Raw genomic sequence first — 16,088 nt, 5'->3', positions numbered from 1 at the left:
GTTATTTTGTTGTTGAGCAATCACCCCCTCCCCTCATGCGTTTTGGCTTTTACATTTCTGAAACTTGACTTAATGGCTAGGATCAAAGAAACTATAAGTCCATGTGAGTTGTGAGCAACCATATTTTCATGCGCTCATTACTCGGGTGATTGTGTGTGCAGGACTGTAAGGCCATCTCCAACCGATGACTGGCCAGATGACTCGTTTTATCCCTCTGGCCCTCCAAGATTCTCCAAGGTATTAATATTTTAATGAACAGTACATGGCCATATTTGCCTCCGTCTCCAACCGAGGGCCAGAGGGCTCGTTTTAGCCATTTCACAAAAAACCGTCTCCAACCGAGAGCCAAAGGGCCATAGGACCAAATATAATTTATTATTTAAAAACTACAACTCAAATTCAAATCCAACGGCTAAGTGACATCAGCATGACGTCAAATCCAATGGCTTAGGAAGTTATAGGAAGAAAAAAATAGAATTTAAAAAAAATATGAAACAAATTTTGTGAAATATAAGTTATAGAAAAAAATGGAATTGAAAAAAAAATATGAAACAAGTTTTGTGAAATAGAAGTTATAGGAAAAAAAATGGAATTTAAAAAAAATATGAAACAAATTTTATGAAATAGAAGTTATAGGAAAAAAATGGAATTTAAAAAAAATATGAAATAAATTTTGTGAAATAGAAGTTATAGGAAAAAATAGAAAAAATAGAAGTTATATGAAAAAATAGAAGTTATATGAAAAATTTTGTAAATAAAAAATAATAATAAAAATGTAAAAAAAAAAAATCAAATGAAACCCAATGGCTAGCTGACTAGTTAGCCGTTATATTAAAAAAAAAATCAAACTATTAGTATTGGTTATAACCGACACTAATAGTAAATAAAAAAAAAATTTGCCTATGAATACCTATTACTGTCGGTTATAACCGACAGTATTAAAAAATCCTTCTTTAATGCTATCGGTTATAACCGACAGCAATAGGGAAACTATAAAAAAAAAATAGCCAGCCCGGGGCTGGCTGGCTTGCCAGAAGCAGCCAACCCTTTGGCACTTTGGCCCTTTGAAATTCCGTGGGGCCCTCCCAGATTCCAGAGCCCTCTGGCCTAGCCCTCGGTTGGAGACGGTTTTAGGGCTATTTTCGGCCCTCTGGCCCTCTGGACCCTTCGGTTGGAGATGGCCTAACCAACTTATACTTGAGGTTGATCAAGCTTTCAAAACTGACTCAGATGTTCAACTTATACTTGAGGAGCCGGAAACAGATACAAAATTTATATATCATTCATGTTGCTCTTCTTCCGGCAGGTTATGTCTCAGGACTCAAAAGGAAAACAAGCCAATGCAAACTGCAGAATAAATAGGACATTTATCTCATCAGGCCTAGGGATGGGCAAATACCCATCGGTTATAAGTAACAGCGGTTACCCGCCCATTTAAATTTCAAGATTACGGTTATGCGTAACCGTTTAGATAAATAAACGGTTATAGGTATAACCGTTTACCCGCGAAATTTTAATGGGCGGTTATGGGTATTAACCGCAGTTATAAACATGTAACCGTTTACCCATTTATTTTATATATGTAAAATTAACACAAACCATGTTCCCTATCGAACAAAACTTTGATCCATGCTATTGACTATAGTGCATGATTTATGTAGCTAATATAATATAATTTTTCTTAACCACTTTAAATTTCATGATACATTATATATATTATGTTAATACTTTACATTCCAAGTTAAATAACTCAAGAATATTATCTTTTAACAATTTTCGTTACCCAAGAATACTTAGCAAATTTTATATTACCTTCATTGTTAACAGTTAAAAATATCGTTGGTAAACTATTATTTCAATTATTGCAATGGTATAAGGACTTAAAAAATTAAAATGCGGAAATGTATAATGAATGTACCTATAACAGTGTTTAATTGTTAGAAAAAGAAAATTATGACAAATATTTTTTTTTAATTTTCAAGTTGTTAAAAAAACACGTAGACAGATGAAAAATGAGTAAATGGTAAAAAAGAAAGGATAAACGGGTTAAAAAATGATAAATGGGTAAACGGATACTCAACGGTTACGGTTAAATGGGTATACGATTATGAGTATGGTTAACCATTTATAAACGGTTATAGGTATGACTATAACCGTTTAGGCAATTAACCAACGGGTAAACGGTTATACGGGTCTGAGAATAAACCGTTATGGATAAATAACCGCGGTTACCCGCCCGCCATAACCATTGCACATCCCTAATCAGGCCCTTTATGCAAAAGGATTCTCATTTTTTTTTTCAAAAAATAGGGATTAGGTGTGGAGCCCATTCCACATCGAATTTTAACGATCCGAACCATCTATTTTGAAAGTCTCGATTCATAGATTACCTTACAAAAATTCAATTTAATCCGAAACCATTTGCCTATTTATTTATCAAGATAAAATTTCATTGTTTCTTATATAACAAAGTATTCGTTAATTTCTTTGAACTCAATTAGATGTCTTAAACATTTCCGATTTGGCTAATATTTTGCAAGGATGATCTATGAGGTGCAACTTGAAAAAAAGACGGTTCGGATCGTTAAAGTTTGATGTGATGTGGATCCTACAACTAATCTCCATTTTTATAAAAAAAAAAATAGGAATCCCTTCTCTTAAAGGTTTCTCTTCTCATTTTTTCACTTTATCAGACATTTGGTCCACCTTGAAAAAATACTTCAATATATATTTTTTAAGACATTTATATGCCCAAAAAATTGACACTATTGACACGTGTTTTTATTTATTTCAGAATCCCTACATAAAAAAACATTTCACCATCCTTATAGTCCAAGGCACTGAAAATTTCAAACTCCCATGTCTCATGTTGGTGGGTATTTAATTCAATAAATACATAAATTCAATAGCGTGTATGTTGTATGTGATTGTATAATATGGTATGACTATGTTACCTGATATGCATATACATACATGCATATACGAAGTATTGGACACTAAGCAACCTTGTATTTCTGTTTTTGGTCAACAATGGCGGTCTTTTCTCTGTATCTTAGTTCATGTCATCAGAGTCTTGGTTTTAGAGCAAAAAAATACAGTAAGACTAGGATCATCAGAGGCAACAGTGTAATAAGATGTAAAAGTAGTAGATTAGATCAAACTTCGGACGAAGAGAAGGGTGGCAAAAGGAAGCTTAAAATTCTGATCGCCGGTGGGGGCATTGGGGGGCTAGTTTTGGCATTGGCAGCGAAACACCGAGGATTCCAAGTGCAGGTGTTTGAGAAAGACTCGAGTTCAGTGAGAGGGGAGGGGAAAGGACGTGGACCAATTCAACTTGTGAGTAGTGCATTGGCAGTGCTGGAAGCCATTGACGAGGACGTTGTGAAACAAATCATGGAAGCAGGTTGTGATACTGGCAACAGAATCAATGGCTATGCTGACGGAGTCTCAGGTGAATGGTATAAGCCTCCAATTGTTTTTCCTTTTTTTTTTTTTGAAAAACGATATTTTTACACTAAGATTATTTTCAACTCTTGAAGTAAAACTCAAAATTTAGGTTCTAAACCTACCTCAACTTGCTCCAATTCTTGGGCCAAATATGAGTTTTGACCTAAAACTCATTTTTGGGGCAAATTTAGCCTAGAATTCCTACCGAATTAGTGGGTTGACCCATCATATATGTGCAATTTTTTCTCACACACTTCTGATTAATTTCTGTCATTTGATATTCTTCAATTCATTTGATCCGACGGCCGAAAATTAGAAGAGTGTGTGAGAAGTAAAAAAATGATGTGTGGATATCACACCCCTTTATAAATTTATTGAATTCAACAGCTAAGGTCTAATAAGATCAAATCTAACGGTAAAGAAAAAGATCTAATGATCTAAATTTAAATCAAACGGCTAAACTAATTAAAAAATATTCATTTATTTCATATTCTTTCATAGTATTCCACGAGTTTCATGATGTCGATTTAGTAATTTTCCAATATTTATCGGTATCTAAATATTTGAGTATAAAATGTTCATAAAATTAAATTTAGATGGCCTATATAATTTTTTTTTTTAAAGTTACTTTAAGAATCCTAAATTCATTCTTTGATGATCTCAAATAAAAAATTTAACCCATAAGGGTTGGAGCAAAAAATTTTAGGTTTTAAACCTTGAAATTCGTCTTTGGGGAGAATCAAACCTAAAACTTTTTACTTATAAGTGAAGAGAAATACTATTACGGTATACCACTAGACCGTAGTAAGTGGCATCCTGTGGTATTTATTTCTGACCTTTGAGTTGGAGGGTTTTAGGTTTGTTAAACTCTTACACAAAGTACTCGACCACAAAAGCTTCCGCTCGCGGTTATAAAAACCAACACCCTTTTTACTTACATACCTTGAAAATCGACAAACAAGTAGAGAATTGGGATTGGAGGTCTTCATCACCATGCCCATGACTTCTTAAATCCGAGCTCTCATGCCATATTAGACAATCACTGGACCCCAAAAGCTTGAATGGCTAAAAACAGGCCAATACTGTTGGAAGTACAGAAACTCAACACCACCGAATCAGACTTCTTTATGAATCACTTATACTATATACGGGCAGCAACTGAATGTTGTATAAGAGGATATATCATTGCTAATTTCTCCGTTTAGTGAGTTTAAATTGAGAAAGACTTAATTGATTTCTTAGTTCGTGTTTGTATTTGATCTTTGGTTTTTTACTTTTCGCTTCAGGTTTACCAAGTTTGATCTGTCATCGCCAGCTGTAAGGAGGGGGCTTCCTATCACTCAAGTAATATGCAGGATGGAGCTTCTGGATATCTTAGTCAGTGCAGTTGGATCTGACATTCTGAGAAACAAATCAAAAGTGGTGGACTTCATTCAAGACCCTAACAAGGTTGAGTGGCATTCGATTCAATTAATCCTAACATATTGGTGCATTGGTCTTTGCTGCCTTAATGCTTTTGCTGGGAGTCTCGTAATGTTTTATATATTTCACTTCCTAAGTAAAGGTTTTTTTAGGAAGTGAAATATATAAAACATTATGAGACTCCCAGCAAAAGCATTAAGGCAGCAAAGACCATAATTCATTAGATACTTTATATGATTAGTAACTTTTCAGAATTCTGTACTAGTTCCTCAACCTCTTCCCGTATGGATTATTAACAATTAGGTTACAGTGATCCTTGAAGATGGACAACGATATGATGGTGATGTTTTAGTAGGAGCCGATGGAATCTGGTCAAAGGTAAGTTGTCTCTTCTTCGAACCATATGTCTCCAACATATCCTCTTTTCAACTTCATACATTTTGGGTTCTTCGTCACTAGGTGCGCTCGAAATTGTTTGGCATACGGGAAGCGAAATACTCAAATTACACCTGCTACAGTGGACTCACTAAAGTTGTCCCATCATATGTTAATAGTGTTGGGTATGCATATGTTTTCATATTTACATGCTGAATGTTTGAACTTTGACAAGTTAAGGCGTAAAATCCTAAATAAAGTTAGTAGATCAAATATTTTCATTTGATATCAACATGTTCTTGGTTTGAAGGTATCGGATCTTCTTGGGAGCGAACCAGTACTTTGGTGCAGTAGAAGTTGGGCATGGGAATATGCAATGGTTGGCCTTCCATAAGCAGCCGCCAATGAACACTGATCCTCCTGAAGGCACTCTCTCTCTCTCTCTCTCTCTCTCTCTCTCTCACTTGTGGTAATGCCTAACCATTTACCAGTTATCTGAATCTTATAAGCTGCAGGTAAAAAGAAGAGGCTCCTGGAGGTATTTGGAAAATGGTGTCAGGGAGTGGTTGCTCTAATTCAAGAAACACCTGAGTCCATGATTTTACAAAGAGATATCTTCGATAGAGACATGATATATTCCTGGGGAACCGGGCGTGTTGCTCTGCTAGGTGATGCTGCTCATCCATTGCAGCCAAATCTTGGAATAGGGGGATGCATGGCAATTGAGGTATCGGGTCTTAGAAATAGATTTTATCTTTCACATATCAGAAAATTGGACGGAATACCCTCTTTTGAGCTCCCATGGACTCATTACTTAAACGATTTTATGTGCAGGACAGTTACCAGCTTATAGATGAGATTGATCAAGTTTCCAGTACTGGCTCCGATGCTCAAAGGACAGATGCAATTGTCTTGGCCCTGAGAAGGTACGGTTAGGGTTAAATCTCTTGATCCAAGATTTAGGCTTAAATCTTGAAGCACTGTAACTTATTAGAATACGAACAAGCTTCTGTATACTTAAAGATCTCTGACCCGGCATACTAACTTTGGTTTCATTCTGGATTCATGGTGATTAGATATGCAACAAAAAGAATGAGGCGTGTTGGTATAGTGCATGCAGCCACTCGAATGGCACCGGAAATGCTTGCTATGTACCGACCTTGCATAGAGTTCAAAATTGGTCCCCTGGCTGTAAGTTTTCTGTACCAAGTTTCCCACTTAAACCTCTTATAAAGCTTGTCCTAATGTTCTATTTTTAAGAAGAAAATAATGTACTCATTTCATGTTCTTGTGGTTGCAGCATCTATCAACTCTGAAGATAATGCACCCTGCATTTCCGATGGCTCGCGCATTTCTGCAATTTTGTATGCCAGAATTTATGACTTGGATAATAACAGGGCACGGGTAAGGGAACATAAACACAATAGAAACCTGTTTCGATTCCTTTTCGCATTTCAATTCTATGAGCATTCCTCATTCAGTCATCCTCATTTTGATCTATGCGCACTTCTTCTCATAGGTTATCTCTCAAAGGGAGAGAAAAGGATCCATCATACAAATAGCAGAATGAATCACAAATTCAATGACTTTGTGAGAAAGACGTCATCAACAATATGTTAAATTCTCTAACAGAAGCAAGAAACTATCACTGATCAAGAACAGAGTCATTCTACTTGATGCTATGCACGATTATTCTTGGGTTAATTCTACATAAGTGTGTTTTTGTACGTTACATTGCATATGCTTGTAACAGATATTTTGACACAAAATAATAAATCCTTCAAGCACAGACTTGAAATATATCGACCAAAACAAAAACCCTAGGGACTACTAATTAGGGAATACTATCTGCCTAATGCTAATTTCTAGTTTCCCTATCCCTCACTAGAATATACATGAATAAAGTTACACCTTCATTTCCTTGGCCATGCATGAAGCATTGAAGCTAGACGACTACTTTACCTCCTAGACCGTTTTTTAGGGCGCCTAGAAGCCTCTTGCTTTCCTTCACTTTCCCGTGCCCGCTTTGGTGAAGCTACTGCATTTGCAGCCTCAGCAGCCGCCTTCTTGGGCGGCCTGCCTACACTTCGCCTGGATGGACTGCTGCTTTCTTCCTTGGCTTGTTTCTTCTTATTGCCACTTTGCCTTAACACCCTTTCTTTAACTTTGTCAGCCTTACCAATACCTCCCCTCCTTTTCTGCTGTCCACCTGATCTAGAACTAGTGCCCGTGCCAGTACCACCACTCTTCAATGTGTCCGCAGGTGAATTCCGCTTTATTCTCTTTAAGAAATCAGCAGCTGCAATTCGCTTTTTGTCTGATCCTGCTGCCTCCATTTTCCCCTTCTTATCCGCTTTGGGAGTTTCCGCTTTCAAATTTGCCGGGCTCGCACTTTGTTTCTTTTTGGAAGCACTGGTATTATTCTCGTGATGAGCAATACTAGTACTCGTCCTTCTTGAGCCTCTGGTTCCAGTGATCACAGGGTTGTCTTTTGCTTTAGCAGCTGCAGCACGCTTTACTACGACTGAACCGCCATGCTCTTCAGCTGCTGCATGATCATCTGAAGAGGCCTTGCTATTCTTAATGGACGATTTAAGATCAAAAGCTGCTAGTTTCATGTTGTCGTCACCTTTGAGAGTTTGACCATAAATAGAAGCAGCAGCGGAAGGCTTTGACGAAATGGAGCTTCGTTTGCGGCAGACGATGATGGGGGCAGTAGACTTTTGCTTGGCAAGCAAGGAATCTGATCTTTCAAGCTGATCAGGGCGTTTGGGTTGTTGACTTGTGGCGGGTGCAGGAACTACCGAATCTGACGGTTCGGGCGCAGGGTCGTGGTTGGGCCGAGTGATGAGATTCTTCTTCTTCATTTCGTTTAAGACGAGGCGGCGGAGTTGGAGAGCGGTCCTTGAGTGGAGGGAAGATTTGGGGAAGAAAACGACGGCGTTGTTGAAGAGGAGGAGCAGGTCTCGGTAGAAGGAGAGAGAGCAGGAGGAGTATGATTCTTTGCGGAGCTTGCTTCGGATGGTTTCCAGGTCCACATGCTGCTGGACAATGCTCTTGTACTTGTCGCTATTCTGTACATTCATCACACATTGTGGGCCCACATTGCACTAAGAATATAAATAAATCTTTTTTTTTTTGTTTATTTACGGTAATTTAACCAGGCACTTGTCTCTTTTGCTTTTTTGTACCATATTTTGCTAAAAACCAAATAAAGGAGCGTTTTAAAAAGGTATATAGCAACAAAAGAATCTGGATATTTTATAAAGGGATGTACCCAAAAGATTTAAATTAAATTTAATCTAATTTTTCAAAGAAAATTAAATTTAAATTCTGATTTGAACGGCAACTGATGTGACAAATTTTATTTCTTCATATTTCAGTAACCTTGAATCTCATTTATTGCCAACTACAAACAAACATGTTATAGTGCTTCCTACATCATTTTGTAGTTAAAATAATTTAGGTGTCCCTAGCATTTTGTTTTAGGAATTACGAAATGAGACTAACTTGGCTCCTCAATGAATGAGGAGTTTCTTATCAATTCATTACGTGGTTAATTTATGAAATTTCATATTTAAAATCGGAATTGTTTATATTATACTTTGTAAAGATCATCTATGCAAAAAATCAATATTAAGTCATCGAATTGTATAAAAACAGATTGACGGAGCCGATAAAAAAATTACAAAACGTCTACCTACTTGCTACAATTAATTGACTAACCGAACTTATATTTAATTAATTTTTTATAGAGATGGTCTTTACAGTGTGATTTATAATATGAATGATTCTGATCATAAGTACGAAATTCCGTAAATTAACCACAACGTATCTTGAGGAGGAGTTCCTCCTCAATCTTAGGGAGCCATGTCTCTTTTATGAAATACACACACACACACACACAACTCACTAGACACCAGACACTACACATTAACACCCAAATTAGCAAGTGATTTATAGCTCAATTGGTTAAGAGTATTCATCCTTACACTCGAGATCCTGTGTTTAAATTTCTCCTTTAATTTATGCAGATATACTATTGTTTATCAGAAAAATAAACATCCAAATTCTAATTTCTTTTAGTTTAAGTAAATTATAATGTTACCGGATGAATTTAACCATATACATTTAAGAATTTTATAAAAAAAAAATTCATTTATTTTGCGAAGAGTAATTTTTTTTATAATTATCTTATACTAGGTTTTAATCCATAAATGTAAATAAATATGTTAACAAAAATGCAGGTAAGCAAGTACCAGAGAGTTTTTCATGCAAAAACCTAAACCTAGACCCCCGTAGGGCTCGGATCAGGAATTTCAGCCGCACGCGTATTTTTCACTTTACTTTTCTCAAACCAACAACAATAAATCATTTTTGGAAACATCATGACCACTTGTTTCGCCCACACACAGTCCCATTACATAGCAACCATAACACCCTTGTTATGATCAAATTATATGCACAAAATTTTAAACCAAAACTCAATTAGCTTTCGATTAAAACGAACAGTCGTTTTTTAACAGATTAATAATAATATCCCCCCCCCTTTTTTTTTTTTTTTTTTCCTTTTGGTCATACTATCTTGTTTTCGTTTTTGTGCATGCATGTTTGGTAGTTCTGGCAGACATGATGTTTTTCGTCACGAAATCACGACATATTGACGTGGTGTTACAAATCGTTCAACCTATCATGTCCGACTTTAAGTTTATTTTTTATTTTCCTAAGTGGATTCGTAAAAGTCGCTCAAGAAAAAAAATAAAGATATTTTAAATAAGCAAAAATACCTGGGCAGAAAGCCGTCGCTCGAACAACGAGCCATGCTCTTGCGCGCGGATCAACTGCAGGACCTCAATCAACGGCTCTGATTTCACCAACGGTACATCTTCGTTATTGTGCTGCTGCTGCTCTGGGACCTCCATTCTGCGATGGCGTTTCCCGTTCCTTTTCTTCGTCAAGCTCACCGAACTCTGCACCTCGCTGCTCTCCCTCAGCTCACCCGCCGAGTCACCCCCACCTTTCCCTTGCCGGCCCCGTACCCTCCGCTTCTTAGCCACCGTTTCGGAGCTTCCTTTGTCTGAGTCCGAATCCGACTGCCCGCTCCCTGTCTTTTTGGACGGTTCATCGGAACAGGCCGAAAGCGGGCCCGGTTCAGAGAGGGCGCGATCTCCTGGACCTGGCTTGTTGTCATGGTCCAGGTTTTTGGAGCAGGTCGAATTGGAGCCGTTCACCGACTGGTTCTCGTGGTCCGGTTTGCCTCGAACTGTTTTGTCGTTTTCTGATCTGTGCCGATTGGAGTCCTGCTGCTCCTCCTCCTCCAGATCTGGTTTGGGGTCGTCGTCTTTGAAGCTGTCTTCTCTCTCCTCCTCCAACCTCTTCACCTTCAACTGCAACGACCTGCCAAAATTAATCCAATTCAATCAAAATAACTCGCTCGGACTCGGATCTAAAAATTTACGTGAAATTTAAAATGAAAAAATAAAAAGAAATACACGATGGAGACGTCGTAGCCATGGAGCTCTTGACGAAGCTGGGCGACGCGGAGTTTCCGGAGGTCGTCGAGCCAGGGAATATTAGTAGTATTATTGTTATGAGGATCGTGGTGGACGTCGTCGTTTTGGTGGCGGGAGTGGAAACGACGGCTGAGGTCGAGGTACTTGAGGTTGCAGTTGGAGGCGGTGGTGAGGAGGGGAGGGAGAGAGGTCTTGGCTTGGAGTTCCATGGCGACGGTGTCCCAGTCGTGGACGCCGTGACGCTTGACGGCGCATGCTAGCAAAAGCTCCTCCCACGTGCCCCAGGAGGACGTAGAGGTCGTCGTTTGATCACTAGTAGTAGTAATATTGTTGTTGTTGTTGTTGAAACTAGGAGTGTCAGCGGCAGCGCCACCTTTCATGTTGAATTATGGGTTTGGATTGTGGATTGGAGTCTGCTGCTTCCGTGCTTTTTATATCGTCCATATTTTATTTTGGTTTGGTTTAATTTCATTTCAATATTCCATTCTCATCCCTCCATTTTCTTCTTTTAAATATTACCACCGCACCTTTCTTCTTTATAATTATTTTGTAATGCTGGCGCTGTTCAAACACCGGTTTAAATCTCTTGTACATCTTTTTTTTATTTTTGTTAATTTTCATCTTATAATCTTCTGCAATTTATTTGAGTTTAATTTTTTTAATCTTTTAATCTTGTACAAAAAACAAAAATATTCTTCTGCAATTTATTTGATTTGACAATTTTTTAATCTTTCTCAATTCCGTCGATCCATCGAAAATTAAGAAAGGAAGGTGAAATATGTATAATTTTATAGATATAAGGTTAGAGGAGGGAGTCGCTCTCGAGCACGCAACTTAAAAATAGGTAGAGGAGAAATGGATAAACAGTAATTGACCAACGTGTCCTTGTTCACACGATCTCGGATATTCTGATTCTTCTCTTGTACGTATTTCCCTTGGACTTGGATTTGGTCTTCAATTATTCACTTGGATTCTTCATCAAAACTGAGGCCTCAACCCAGCTACGGTACAGCCCACGACCAGACTAAAGCTCCAAATATATATATATATATATATATATATATATATATATATTTGTTAAAGATAAAACACATATTTTAAGTGTCTTACATAGGGCTGGTTTGGTATGGGATACCGACCCGAAACAAGTATCCAGAATTCCAAACAGAAAATTTTAAGGACGGGAATTTGAAGACCAATTCCAAACCAAATTTTCAAGAATCCCGAAATATTTTCAGAATTTCGGGACAAATCGGGAATCCCAAAAGAGCTTATATGATGTAATCAAAATGTAGAGCATAGGTACAATCAAATTTTGACATTCCAACATATTCAAATTATGTAAACGAAACAGAGAACTTTTGAAGGTCATGCATATTGACCAATGCATAAATTGCCTTAAGATCTACTAAACCGAAGTAACAAAATGACAAAGCTATATAGACCAGAAACAATGTCATGCCTTGATCCCGACATACGTCCAGGATCAACACGTAACGTCACCAAATATCTGTATATCTAACATACCTCGCCTCCAGGATATGGACAAAACACAACTCAAGATTCTGATTGCGTAGTAATTTTTCGTATACTTTATTGCTCCATCTAACCTCCTAGTTAGATTGCCTATGTACCCTCAGACGAGGTCAAGGCATTCGTAGTTCACCATTTGTTAAACTTTGAACTGTTCGTAAAACACTTCCTAGCAGAAAACGTAAGAGTACCACACTACACATCAACCATAAGCCAAACAAGAGTTGTCATCATGCCATTCACACACACAAGTGCTTTCCAACACTATTCCATAATCACATAAATCAATAACACATACAATACACCAAAATGCAGGGCTAGAGCAACATAATTCGGCTGAAGCCTACATCTCTAAAGAATGTGATTTCGGACCACTCAACAAAATCCAACAACATCGGGTTTCGGACCACTCAATGGAACCAAAATACTAAGCGGGATTCCTGACCACTCAACAAAATCCAAACCAGGATACGATTCTGAACCACTCAATGGAATCACGGAGTAAAGAGATTCCGGACCTCTAAACGGAATCCGATTGGATACGATTTCAGACTACTCAAAGGAATCGCGAAGTACAATGGATATCGGACCACTCAACGAAATCCAAGGCAAAATACGATTCTAGACCACTCAACGAAATCGCGAAGCATGAGGGATTCTGAACCACTCAACAGAATCTAGACGGAGCAAGGAACCGGACCACTTATGGAACCCTAGCAGAACCTACTTTCGGACCACTCAACGAAACTGAGCGAAAGTCCAAGAAACATATCAACGGCTCAAAGAAACATGACATGAATCAAAGTACTCAATTAATAACGGCGCAACGAAACAAGAAATGAAACAATGAAACGAGATATGAAACAAACACAAGTACTAAATTTAGAACGGATCAATGAAGCAAGAAATGAAGCGATATTAAAGCAACAAATCCCCATCACAATGGGTTAACGGTCCACTACTAGGCCTCACATTTCACAAACAATTCAACCTGCATTTCAAATCACATTTCACAAGTATTCCCAATCTATAAGTCAAATCACATTTAATAAAAATAGATCGATGGCTAAATATAAAATAACAATTTAATATAAAACATAGTTCTAAAATCATGCCGTATCCACAAAGAATATTAGAATGGAGATTTCAGGGTAATAACCAGATCACATGTATTAAAGTCACTCACTAACCAATGTAGGCCCACTAGACTTCACTTAGTCTCTAGTAGTACTAATTTCAATATTTAAGAACGATTCGAAACATGTTGACCAAAAGTCAACTCTCAGTCAATAGTGGGGTCCACAACCCTACGTAATTCGATCTAGAATATCCGCCCACGGATTTCCAATCCGTAATTTCTCAAGAGTCTCATTTATCTTTTAGAACAATATCCTAAAATTTCAGAACAATCCAACGCCCGAATCTCCGCCAATCACTAAAATTAAGTGGCGGTCAACGTTTGGTTTTACAAACTTAGAAATTCAATTAAGAAAGATCCGTACATCGAATTCTCGATCCTTAAGTTCCTAAGGTCCTCAAATACTACGTATAATAACATATTAAAGTTTGGTAACGATCTAACGGTTGGATCGTTGATTGTTATAATGGTCAAGCAGTGAACCTTAACGAAAATATGTTCAAACGACGAAATTTCATCAATTGGATGTCAAATATAAAATCAGGATGTCGCATTTAGCCTAGAAAGACAAAGCTGGCCCATTGGCCACGCGTCGTCGATGGTGGCGGTTTCTGGCAAACGGAAACCCAGTTTTCCGACAAACTCCAAAAATTACCAAATTTTACATAATTGTAGAACACAACAAGGGGAAGAACCCATACTTGGGCCAAAGTCCAATTCAGCCGAAAAGACGCTTGAATTCACCTTGATCCGCTGGAACCCTATAATTGGGTGTTCTTTGAATCGTTGCCAAATTGAACCCCGACTCTCCGACCAATGATTGGGCATGGTTCCTAGGTTCAAGGAAGTTAATTGATGGTGGAAGTCGAAGATGGTATCTGCAAGAACGGCGGATCGTCGCGGTGACACCCACGAAGCCCACAACTTCGATTCTCATGAAACAAGAGCCAAGATGGCTCGAACTTGAGTGAGAAATGAAGAGGAAAGGTCGGCGACTCGTTTGAAGGTGTTGGCCCAACGTGATTTGTCATCAAATCAGCCAGAAAAGTGACGGGAAGGAGTAGAGGAAACTGGGTCAGGTCGCGTAGGGAAACGGGTCAAAGGAACGACTCAGGTTGGCTGTTTCTCCCCTCTCCCCTTTCCCTTCTTTCCTCCCTTCCCATTTGTTCACTACTTTTCCCCTATTTTTGATTCATTAGTCCAATCCCTCATTTCCCTCAATCTCCTCTCATATCTCCGTTATGGCCACACACGTGATGCCATATCACAGCTCCAGCAAATCTGGAACCTTCTAGATAATGGTCAAATGATAATTTCGCCCTTGTCTTTGCTCGTCTATAACTTCTTCGTTATAATTCCAAATTACATTCCGTTTGCGCTCACGCGTTCGTATCGACAAGTACTATCTAAATATGTAAAGATAAATGAAAAAAATATGTAGGGATCAAATACGTCAGTGAAGAATCCCATTTAATACAATAGGGGTAATTTCGTCCTTTTATTTATCAAAAAAAAAACTATACACCGTAAATATAAAAGCGTTGAAACTAAGAATACAAATACGAAATACGTAATTTTAAATAGTGAAATTTGGGGACGGGATTTCACAAACAAAGCTATAGCTGACCTTATGCCAAATCCCTCGAGCTCTTTCTCAATTAGACGAATGTGAGTTATTGATTTTATTGCGTCAAGAACAATTAAAATGCAATTGCATGTCCTAGCAGTGCTGATAACCTGGATGACATGAAAGTAAATAAGTGAAACCTAAAAGCATATAACGAACACCCATGCACAGAAAAGAAGGAAAAAAACAACTCATTTTCTGTATTCCAAAAAATCTCTGACATATCTCAAGCATTCATTAGTGTGACATAACAACATATTATAACAACATTAATCACAGCCAAAAGGAAAATATAACTCAAGTATGTTTCACTACTAGAAAAGGCTCACAGCATATAAGGAAGGTCCATTTGCAAAACTATGTTAGTCCAGATCTTTATAAACTACCGAAGATCATTTTTATGCAAACCTATCTTTCTGGAAGCCATTCCATACACATGATAAAAAACCATCAGAATATTTATAATTCCATGCACGGGTACAATATTGGTCATTTAATTATTCAAAGATTCTTTGGTCTATCTAACCACATATTGGTCATTTAATGTCGGCTTCAGCTGCAAGCATGTCACAAACATGACCTCTGCCTCATGCCTAAAAATTAACTCAAGACAATCAACATTAACATTCTCTAGACATGAGAAGAAATGCAGAGAAAGGGATAGCAATTCTCATTCTCTATCATGTCTGTCACATTCATATCATGTTTAAAAGAAGCTAATTATTAACCTATGCAGATCATCTTGAAACTTTGGGGTCAACCAAATTCCAGTAATAGCGGCATTACTAAATCGAAAAAAAATTTCATAAACCCTAACCTAATGGTAAACATAAATATAGAAATTAAATTAAGGCTGGAATCATGAACATCCAATCCAAAACGTGAACAAATTTCACAAACCCAAGGAGAGAGATCGAGAGAAATCAGCTAGGATGGTGAGGTGAGGTCAAGAGAGAGAGAGAGTGACTGAGTGAGGGTGAGGTCGAGGAGGGTGAGGTGAGGTCGAGAGAGTGTGTGACTGAGTGAGGGTATT

General features: G+C 37.8%; 1 protein-coding gene and 1 pseudogene across 1 annotated transcript; one reads left to right on the top strand and one right to left on the bottom strand.

Annotated features, from left to right (window-relative positions):
* Positions 1-3,030: 3,030 nt before the first annotated feature.
* On the top strand, positions 3,031-7,031 carry LOC126628523 (zeaxanthin epoxidase, chloroplastic-like). Its single transcript, XM_050298245.1, has 10 exons — positions 3,031-3,458; positions 4,734-4,896; positions 5,173-5,247; positions 5,329-5,429; positions 5,555-5,670; positions 5,760-5,971; positions 6,079-6,170; positions 6,321-6,435; positions 6,545-6,648; positions 6,764-7,031. Exons 1-10 carry the CDS (start codon positions 3,031-3,033, stop codon positions 6,804-6,806), a joined length of 1,449 nt encoding a protein of 482 aa, XP_050154202.1. The 3' UTR covers positions 6,807-7,031.
* LOC126628518 (uncharacterized) lies at positions 6,894-11,216 on the bottom strand (annotated as a pseudogene).
* Positions 11,217-16,088: the final 4,872 nt, after the last annotated feature.

Source organism: Malus sylvestris, chromosome 7 (assembly GCF_916048215.2).
Source record: "Malus sylvestris chromosome 7, drMalSylv7.2, whole genome shotgun sequence".
NCBI lineage: Eukaryota > Viridiplantae > Streptophyta > Magnoliopsida > Rosales > Rosaceae > Malus > Malus sylvestris.
This window is presented reverse-complemented; position numbering and strand designations above follow the sequence as displayed.

What these genes read in the sequence shown, in the direction of transcription:
- LOC126628523 (XM_050298245.1), top strand. Translation starts at nt 3,031, where the DNA reads ATGGCGGTCTTTTCTCTGTATCTTAGTTCATGTCATCAGAGTCTTGGT. An exon ending in CCGATGGAATCTGGTCAAAG is followed by an intron (nt 5,248 to 5,328) that starts GTAAGTTGTCTC and finishes CTTCGTCACTAG; the next exon opens with GTGCGCTCGAAATTGTTTGG. An exon ending in GGGGATGCATGGCAATTGAG is followed by an intron (nt 5,972 to 6,078) that starts GTATCGGGTCTT and finishes TTTTATGTGCAG; the next exon opens with GACAGTTACCAGCTTATAGA.